At 46.8% G+C, this 10,195-nt stretch overlaps 1 protein-coding gene across 1 annotated transcript in view; it reads left to right on the top strand.

Annotated features, from left to right (window-relative positions):
* Osbpl10 (oxysterol binding protein like 10) overlaps nucleotides 1-10,195 on the top strand; it is a 196,622-nt gene that overhangs the window by 23,640 nt on the left and 162,787 nt on the right. The window contains exon 4 of the mRNA XM_028767295.1: nucleotides 3,499-3,578. Coding sequence (XP_028623128.1) covers nucleotides 3,499-3,578 — 80 coding nt within the window. The remainder of the gene's footprint in view (nucleotides 1-3,498; nucleotides 3,579-10,195) is intronic.

The raw sequence follows: 10,195 nt of genomic DNA, 5'->3' as shown, positions 1-10,195 counted from the left end.
TGTCTCCCCCTGTGTGTGTGTGTGTGTCTCCCCCTGTGTGTGTGTGTGTGTGTCTCCCCGAATCCTTCTTTTTTAATCTTCACTCCTTTGCCTCTCTCAGAGCTGTGCTCCATGAGCAGAGTAAACCTCTAAATGCCCTAGCGCCTTTTCCCCAAAGTTTCTCTAGAACTTTCTCTTTGCAAAGGTTCTCCATGTTCTATCTCCATCACTGCTGTGGTTCCTGCCAGGAGCCTGCTCTGTCAGTTCCCCTTTGGGCAGTTCCCGACGTTGTGGTGCCCCCTGAAGACTGCCCTGTGTGAGGTGACCATGGAAGGATGTCATTGTACGTTCTCAAGGCAGCTCCATTACTCAGAAATGCTGGACCTGATTACTGCAGGATGATTTAATTATCATCTTACCAGGATTCTGTCTTGGCTGCATTCTGTTATGGTTCTGATAAAATAATAAAATAAGCAGAAAGTGTGTGCATGGGAGGGGTGCACATGTGCACTCGTGTGTGTGCATGTGTGTGTATGTGTGCACTCGTGTGTACACCCCAACCCCCACACATGCGTACACTGCTGCAGTAGTTACTTTTAGCTGTGACAAAATACTTAAGGAGAGGTGTCGTTTTGGCTCACAGTGTAAGGGACACAGCCCAACTCGGTGGGGACGACATGGCGGCCGGAGCAGTCAGCCATTGATCATGTGGGGTCCATAGCCAGGAAGCAGAGAGAGTATGCTTCTTCTCAGCTCTCTCCTTTTTATTTTGTAGGTGTCTGAGCCTATGGGATGGTGAGCTTACCTTAGGATGGGTTTTCCCCTCTCAGTTAGACCTCTCTGCAAATACCTTCATTCCTTCACGCACATGCTCAGAAGTATGTTTCCATGGTGATTCTAAACCCAGTTAACTTGACAACGATTAAGGGACATATTCATCTTCCTATATGTCCCTCCTCCCCCACCTCAATTAATGTTTTTTTTTTTAAGGCTTAAGCAAAGCTGGGCTGTGTTAGTGGCTGATAATTTTGCCTTCTTATATAACACTTTTTATTCTTCCAAGTGAGAGTTAAGTACTAAAGACAACCCCTCCTCACCTGCCCTGGACTGTGCCTGGTGGTGGCCGTGAAGCCATGCTGAGGTCCTGGATTCCTGACTCTCAGTTCAATTTTCACTTGTTTTACTGCCAAGTTTTACCACCCCAGAGATGGGACAAGTTTCTCTCTCTGTGTTATCTAGACATGAACCCTATCTCAGAAGCTATAAAACTACCCCAAAGCCTCCGAGATGGAAGTGGCAGTAGTTGGAGGCTTTGTTTTGGGTTTTCATCTTTCGGAATTCCTGCATCGTGCTTTCCTGCTGGCTGGATTTATGTGGTCTTCCATGCCGCTTTGCCATTTATTGCTTAATAAATTGTTGGTGCAGAAACTGTAGAGGGGAAAACTTATTGGTGCCTCTCTCCACATGTGTGGTTGATAGAGACACAAAGGCACACAGAAGAGAATGCCAACTCATTCTATAGCTGAGACACCCCGATTGGTTGATGAGTTATTAATATTCTGTGGATTGTTGAGCTCCGGTTTTTAAAATGGATTTTGTTATCTTCATTTTTAATTGTGTGTATCTATATGTGGATTTGAGCATGTGAGTGCAGTATCTATAGAGGCCAGGAGAGGGTATTGGTTTCCCCTCGAGGCAGAGTTACAAGCAATTAAGATCTGCCTGATGGAGGTGCTAGGAACCAAGCTAGGGTCCTCTGCAAGAGCAGCCAGTGGTCTTGGCTGCTGAGCCATCTCTTCAGCCCCTTCCAGTTTTTTGCTTTCTGGTTTTTTTTTTTGTAAGAGACATTTAATAGGGAATCTGAAATTATTGTTAAATCTTACATGACATAGTCATAATAAGTCTAGCTAAACTATCAACTTCAAAAATGTCAGCATAGTTTTCTGCATGTTATGGCCTCTCTGTGGCCCTGACCCACCAGGTACACATGGTCTGGTCTCTCCTTTCCCTGAACACGGTGGCGCTGGTTCAGCCTGTCATTTGCTTGTATGTGCATCTGTACATCACATGTATGCCTGGTACAGGAGGAGGCCAGAAGAGCATGTTGGATCCCTCGGCACAGACAGTTGTGAGCCACCATGTGGGTGCTGGGAACCTATCCTGGTTCCTCACTCAGCAAGAGCACCCAGTGCTCTTAAGCGCAGAGGTCTCTCTCCAGCCCCAACCCTGCGCTGCTTTACTTGAAACTTCAAGCTGAGTTTTGGCAAATGACACTTAGACTCATCTTTGTAGACAAGTCTAATTTTCCACGGGAAGGAATATTTTTGCAGAGTTACCCTTTGTATCGTTAGTTTTCTATCGGTATTTTGTTGTTAACTGTCATTGATGACTCAGACGTGTATGGAATGTATATGTTCATGATGTCTAACAATAATTGCATGTATTATTTGAGAAGCAGGTATACATGGGAGAATGTGGTTGTCTTGTGCCTTAATCTCTCTCTCCCTTTAAATTGTGTGTATGTGTGTGTGTGCACACATGTGTGTGGAGGCCAGAGGTCAACTTTGGTGTCTTCCTCAATCAGTCTCCACCTTACTCTTTGCAGTAGAGTCTCTCTTTGAACCCAGAGTTTACCAGTTCAATCTGGCTGGCTGTCTAGTAAGCCCTGGGCATCCTCCTGTCTCTGCCTCCCAGCACCGAGGCTATAGAAATGTGCCACAGTTCCTGGCTTTTTACATGTGAGCACAGGATCTGAACCCAGGCCCTCACACTTGTATGACAAGCACCTTACCCATCGTGCCATCCTCCCTAGCAATAACCTCCCCCCCAACCTTTTTTAAAAAGGTAAGGTCTCAGTCTGTGCTCCGGCCACATTGGCATGGAACTCCATTCCTTAAACACTGCTGGCCTTGGACTCCAGATCTTTTTGCCTCAGCCTCCCGAGTGCTCGGATCGGGTTGCAGGCGCGGGCCGCCATGCCCAGCAAGACTTCTTACTGCTGTCATTATCACCCACACCCATAGCCTTACCATCTCTGAGAGAAGTCCAAGGGGCTCCGAGGCAGCATTCGGTATCTTCCTCCATAGTCCTTACACAAATCTCTGAGAGTGCTTCTGTTTAACAAAGGACGCTGGAAGATGCTGTACCTGGAGCCTTCCCTTAGCACACAAGATAGAGAAACATTTAAAAACAGTAAGTGTGCTGTCTCTGCTGCCTTAGTAAGTGACAAAGTAACTTTTACAGAGGAGGTTTAAAAAAAAAGAAAAAGGTCTAATCATTAATTACTGTAACTGGCATTTTGGAAGACATTTTTAGGGTGTGATGTCTGAGTGTCCTTAGTGGGTTTTTTTTGTTCTGTCAGGCTGTTAGAGAATGTCTTCACATCTGTGTTTACTCTCCCCTCTTCCCTCTCCCTCTCCCTCTCTGGGTCTCCATCCCCCGTAGGTGGGCGTCCATATCAGCAGGCCGTGCTTGTGAACAATCCACAAAGTCTCCCTGTCTCCCTCTTCTCTATTTTAGCTGCTGACTCCAAGGAGAAGCAGTTGTGGGTGACTCAGCTCCGAGCGTGTGCCAAATACCACATGGAGACGAGTTCCAAGGTAGGTAAGCGAAGGAGGAGGAGGGAGGCTCCTGAGTCACCTGGTGACTGTTTGGAGCCCAGTCACCCGTTTTTCTCAGGGATGCAAGGTGACAAGGTTTTGTAATTGTGTGTTCATGTTCACATCCAAGCACATGTGAGGACAGGCGTACATATGTGCACTCCAAAGCTAGAGGTTGGTGTTGAGTGTCTTATTTTTTAAGAGAGGGTCCCTCACTGAACCCGATCTCCTCAGCTGCTCCAGGGACTTTCCTGTCTCCATTCCTCTAGTTGTTGGGGTTACAGGCTAGTGTCACTTACATGGATGCTGGGGCTCTGAGCTCAGATCCTCACGCCTGTGCAGCAAGCATTTTACCTACAGAGCCATCTCTCCATCCCCTCAACTTACTTTGAAGGTTTTACTCTGTCACAGAGTGTGTCTTTGTCTTGCTGCAGTTCAAAACCCTGTCAAAGAAACTACGGTAGGAGGCAGAGGTGCGCAGATGCCCAGGGCTCGGTTCTGTAGGGTTTAGGCTCGAACTCTTGTCGGTGCAGACAGCTGCAAATAGGCCCACAGAGAAGCTCAAGTAGGAGCCTTCACTGTGGAGACAGAGTACCCCGAGGTACAGTTCAGGAAGACATGACTGTGTAGGGACCAAGACTTGACATTGACTATGTACTTGCAGGGAGTTCCTGCATTCTAAGCATATAGAATGTTCTCAGGAAATTTGGCACGGACGACTTATTTTGGTCTCAGAATCTTGGAAGAGCTTGTGTTTGATGTGAGAGGGAAGAGGGAGTGGGCATTTTCATGACTGACTTTGGAGCCAAGATAAAACGCAGGCTGTCCCTGCCAGGTCCTTCATGCAGAACAATATGTGTTGATAGGGAACACGGTTTTCCCATTGGTTCGGACTTAGTTACGGCATCCAAATTGCTGTGTTTGTCTGTGTTCCCTGTGTCTGACAGAAGGAGCTGGCCACACTTCAAACTTGTATTCTTCTGTTGTGGTACCGGGGATCAAACCCAAGGCCTTGTACTCACTCCTAGCTATACCTTTCATCCCAGGCTTCAAGCTTCCAGCCCTTCCTTATTCTATAAACTGCTTGCCTCTTACTAACGGTGTCATGAAGTGCTTTCATAGTTTAGGTCTCTCTGTACCTTTACCAACTTCTACTTCTGAGATAGGGACTAGGAATCTCACTGTGTAGCCCAGACTAGACTTGGGCTCATGGCAGATCTTTGGCCTCAGGCTCCTGGGTGCTGGCTTGTAGGTGAGAGCCACCAGAGTTGGCTTTATACCCTACTCTACCTCTAAACACAGTTGAAAACGATTTCTTCCACTGAGTTTATATTACTTTTGGAAGGAAACCCATTGCTTGCTTTGAACAATCGCCCTCCCCTGCTGCCTGCCCTCCCTTGGCCTGGCCTGAGCTGATGCCGGGTGAGCTGTAGGCAAGTTCAAAAGTCATTTCCCCTGGCTGTTTTCCAGGAACCAGAGAGGGAGTTTCTGGCCACTTCCTCAATATTTTATAAAGGCCTGGACAGGACAGTTTGTTTTCCTCTGTATGAACCTCCTCCTCTTCCTCCTTTTCCTCCTCTTCCCCCTCTTCTTTTTCCTCCTTTTTGTTGAAAGAGAGTCTCATTTACTGTTTAGCCAAGGGTGACCTTGGACTTCTGAGCATGTCTCCACTGTGTAGCCCAGGCTAGGCTTAGACTCATGACATATCTTTTGAGTTCTGGGATTGCAGGGATCTGTCTGCCTCCATGACTGGTTTATGTGGTGCTGGGGACTGAGCTCAGGGCCTTGTGCATGTTGGGTGAGCCCTTTACTGACTGAGCCACACCCCAGCTCTCCATTGCTTTATTTTAATGAAATAGAAGAATATAAGATACAAAAGTTTGGCCCTAAGTCATTGCAGATCTGCCGGCTGGAGACCCCGCTCACTGTGTTCTTGTGTGTACTCTGAGAAATTCAGGAAAGAGCTGGTGTGCATTGGTTGGTGCGTGTTTATCTGTCTGTACTTGCATCTACTTCTAGTTTGCTAAGAATGGAGTCTCTCATGTTTCTTCCCTTACGGATACATTTATGAGATCTCTCCATATCTGACACATAAATCAGCTTTCATCTTTTTAGTGTGCTGAGTGGGGCTCAGAAAATGGCTATCACTGCTTTATTGAGTTGTCTGAATCCTTCCCTTGGATTTTTGGAGACAGTCTCAGGTAGCCCAGGCTTACCTTGAATTCCTGATTACAGGAGTTGCAGTCATGTGCCACCATGCCCGGCTGTCCTCTGAATTTTCACATTGCCAAATGGCCTTGTAGAACAGGTCGCTGTATGAGTTGGAAAGAGGACTGAATGGTTCAGAGCGTACGAGGAACTGAGTTCAGATCCCAGCCCTGATCAGAAGAAAAGCCTCGCATGTACCTCCAACCCCAGCGCCGTGGAGGGCAGAGGCAGCAGGATCTCTGGGGTTCAGATATCGAAGCCAGCCCATCTTTAGGTTCACTGAGAGACCCTGACTCAAGGGAATGAGGCTGAGAGGACAGAGCAGGACTCTAGGGTCCTCCTGTGGCGTCTGCTCATTGGGGGCTACTTACACGTTCTTGTGCCTACAGGATGCAAAGTTGCTCTAACATACACTTCTATTAATTTAGTGTACCCCAGTTTGCTTCCCCTCCCCCTCCCCCCTCCCTGCTCAAGAACCTTAACAGTGACAAGTATTTAGTGTTGATGCCACAGGTCAGAATGGGCACATGGTGATTTCACTGGTCATACCTGTAGCTCAATATGCCTCCAAACATGCATAGAACACATATGTCAGTTTAAACTGAGGTGTCTGTCCATGCTCAGTCTTCCACCTCAGAGCCACACCCCGTTTCATTCTTAAGCTGTGGTTTCATAATGTTCTTCTGTCAAGTACATTTTTTTTCTTGATTTGCAATTGCTCTTTGTTTATGAAGAATATTTTAACTGTTATTTCTACAGTTTCTGTTAGGTATTTTCTCCTACTAGGGTATTTGCATATTGAATTAATATTTTTTGAGACAAGTCACTATGTAACCCAGGCTGACCTTGAACTCACAGCCCTGCTCCAGCCTTCTGAGTTCTGGGGTTATAGACATGCCTCTCTACTGAGTGTTGTGATTACATACAGGCCTCTTCATGGCCAGCTGCTTTTTTGAGCTTGAGCAATTTTTTGCTAAGAGGAACATTTAAATTTTTTATGGTCATATTTATAAAAATTTCCATGTTTGTGTCTAGGGTTTTGCATTGTGTTTAGTTAGGGTTCCTCTTCTGCCAAAATTCTGAAAGCATTTGTTTTCTTTTAGTTTATAGTTTATGGCTGTGTTTAAATTACCAGTTTATCTGTACTTTGTTTTGGGAACAGGAAGTAGGGTGGAGAATAAGCCTTGAATATTTGCATACTTAACAAAATCACTGGAATGAAGGGAGGATTCAGACTGTGAAGGAGAATTTGGTTTATGGGTAGATATTCTCTGGCTCCTTTCAGGAATAGGGTTAAGCAATTAATAACCAGGCAAGAGGGTTAACCACAGACGCTTTCTGACTGGCAGCTAGCTGAAAAAGAAAACACAAAGAAGGTCCAAGTTCAGTGAGAGACCCTGCCTCAAAGAAACTGGTGGACAGTGACAGGTGGCTGCTGATGCTTCCCTCTGGTCCATGTGTGTGCACATAGGCATGTACACCTACACACAGGTGTGTGTACACAGCATATGCACACACTTGAAGAAAATGTGTGTGTGTGTGTAACACATGCACACTTAGCCACTTTCAGGTGCTTAGTGGTCACACTGGACTGCTGACCGTGTATTAGGTAGTATCGGTGTAGATCAATTCCGTGATCACAGAAAGTTCTGTTGGACAGAACTGGCTCAAGTGGAATCTGTGGTTCCTATTGGTTTCTAAGAAAGAAATTTCCCACCAGGCAGTGGTGGTACACACCTTTAATCCCAGCACTTGGGGGGCAGAGGCAGGTGGATCTCTGAATTTGAGGCCAGCCTGGTCTATGGAGTGAGTTCCAGGACAGCCAGGACTACACAGAGAAACCCTGTCTCAAAAAAAAGGGGAAAAAAAAAGGAAAAGAAAAAAGAAAGGAATTTCCCAGTGTAGTGGTTTGAATATGCTTGTCTCAGGGAGTCGCACTATTTTGAGGTATTGGCTTTTTGGAGTAGGTGTGGCCTTGTTGGAGTAGGTGTGTCACTGTGGGTGTGGGCTTTAAGACCCACATTCTAGCTGCCTGGAAACCAGTCTTTTCCTAGCTGCCTTTGGAACAAATGATGGAACTCTCAGCTCCTCCAGCCCCAGGTCTGCCTGGAAGCTGCCATATCTTGATGATAATGGACTGAATCTCTGAACGTATAAGTCAGCCCCAATTAAATGTTGTCCTTATAAGCGTTGCCTTGGTCACGGTGTCTGTTCACAGCAGTAAACCCTAACTGAGACACCCAGTGTCTATTTACTCTCTTGAACTATGTAACATCTGTATGCATCCCTTTTAAAAAAGTGAAATGAACCTTTCCCCTCCCCCTCTCTATTTATCTCCCTTCTTCCCTCCTCCCTCCCTCTTCCCTCTTCCCTCTTCCCTCCTCCCTCTCTCCCTCCTGCCTTCCTCCCTCCCTCCTCCCCTCCCTCTCTCTTTCCCTCCTCCTTCCTTCATCCCCTTCCCTCTTGCCCCCTGCTGTGAGGTCTGGCCCTCTCTAGGGCTGTGGCTTTAAGATCTTGGCTGCCTTCCCTCTGTAGTTAACCTTGCCCCTGTGACAGGAAGGTTCCTTCCTCACCTATGGTGTGAGCTACCTTCTTGTGGCAGGGCACCTCATGCACTGGAGTTGTGTACGGGGCAAACATCCCCAGGAGTGGGGATGGCTTCCCAGTGTGTAGTTGCCTACTTCCTTAAGTGGTCCTTAGCTTCCTAAGGTGAGGTCATCATCTGCCTGTGTTTCCACCTGACTTCTCCCTTTCCTGGCCTGGCCTGTACTGTGTGTCCTAGGCCAGTGATCCCCAGCTGCATGCTGTCCCTGATGCTGCCTTGTTTGTGCATACTCTGTTCGCGCACAGCAAAGTGTCCTCCCTGAGTGCCTTTATACTGTTCTCAAGGCCCCTGACCTGTGATGCCTCCTGACCCCAGAGCCATTGCAGCTTGTTCTCTGTGCCCCTACACTGGCCAGGACTCACCTGGGTTACAGCTTTCTTTACTGTGTGTCCTAAGAGAAGTCACACCTGATGTTGTTGTGACTCCTGGTGGGTGGATCTAATCTAGTGTGCCATTCTGAATGTGAGCTTTGCCCCTCCCCTCCCGTCCCCATCACTAAGGCAGTGCTACTTAGTGCTAGTAGCTGCGGTGTTAATCATGCTATCAGTGGACTTGCATTCTGCAAAAACAGAGCTTAAAGTTCCCCGTTTCCCTAAATGTTAAGAGTGGTTAGTATGACACCAAGTACAAGGGTTCCTTTCATGTGTGGAGAACAGTTTCTCCAGGCAGTAAAACTCAGGTAAAACATTAAAGCAAAATGCATTCCAGTGTTTATTATTATTATTATTATTAATTTAAAACTCCTCATCTAGGGCTACAGGCCTGGGCTGCCACACCTGGTTTATGCAGTAGCAGGAACTGAACAGGAGGCATCCTAGGCTAACACTCGCTTCCTCACTAAGCTGCGTCCCTAGCCCCTGTTCTCATGTGTTGACTATTACGAATAACAGAACTATTAGTTTCTATATGTGTTGCTTGCAGCCCCAACCAAGACCCTTGGGGCCGGGGTAAGAGGCGCAGGTCAATGATACAACAACGACTCCAGCAGTCTGGAGAGTGGCAAAAGCAGACTTATTGCAGGATTGGGTGTGCCTGGGGTGTGCCTTTATACCCATCACCCACACCCTATTGGTCCACTACATCTCGACCTTGATTGATGGCACCATCTGATTGGTTGTTCTGGTCATGTGCTCTGTTATTTGTCTCTAGGTGTCAGGCAAGCTTTAGGGTTAATGGACACAGAAGCTACTGTTGTGAATGCGTGAGCCATTATGGGCCGCTGGTCAAGGTCCGCTGACTCACTCTTCCTACATAGACATATATGTATGTATGCTTGTATTTTTTTTTTTATTCTTTAGGATGTATACCCTAAGCACACCATTTTCTAAAGCAAGAGCACCACCATGTACTGATGGTCCTTGTCATGGCTGTTGTCCTTCTCTTCTTCCTCCTTCCCCTCCTCCTCCCTCTCCTCTTCCTCCTCCTAGTCTTCTTCCTCCTCTCATCTTCATTTATTTATGTATTTGTTTTTATTTATTTATATTTGTCATGTGTGATTTTTTTCCTGCATGTATGTCTGTGCACCATGTACATATCTGGTACCCATGGAGCCCCAAAGAGGGCATTCAATCCCCTGGAACTGGAGTAGCAGATGGTTGTGAGCTGCCATGTGTTGCTGAGTATTAGCCTTTGGGGAGAGCAGTCAGTGCTCTTAACCGCCAAACTATCTCTTCCACTCCAGACCCTGTCAGTATTTGTCAGGCAGCAATGGGATGGGTATAAAGTGCCGACCTGCTCTCTCATGTGCTCTCTCTCTCTCTCTCTCTCTCTCTCTCTCTCTCTCTCTCTCTCTCTCTCTCTCTCT

This window comes from Grammomys surdaster, unplaced genomic scaffold (assembly GCF_004785775.1).
Source record: "Grammomys surdaster isolate TR1022 unplaced genomic scaffold, NIH_TR_1.0 172, whole genome shotgun sequence".
NCBI classification, from domain to species: Eukaryota; Metazoa; Chordata; class Mammalia; order Rodentia; family Muridae; genus Grammomys; species Grammomys surdaster.
Note: the sequence above shows the minus strand (reverse complement) of the source record. Positions and strands in the feature narration are given on the sequence as shown.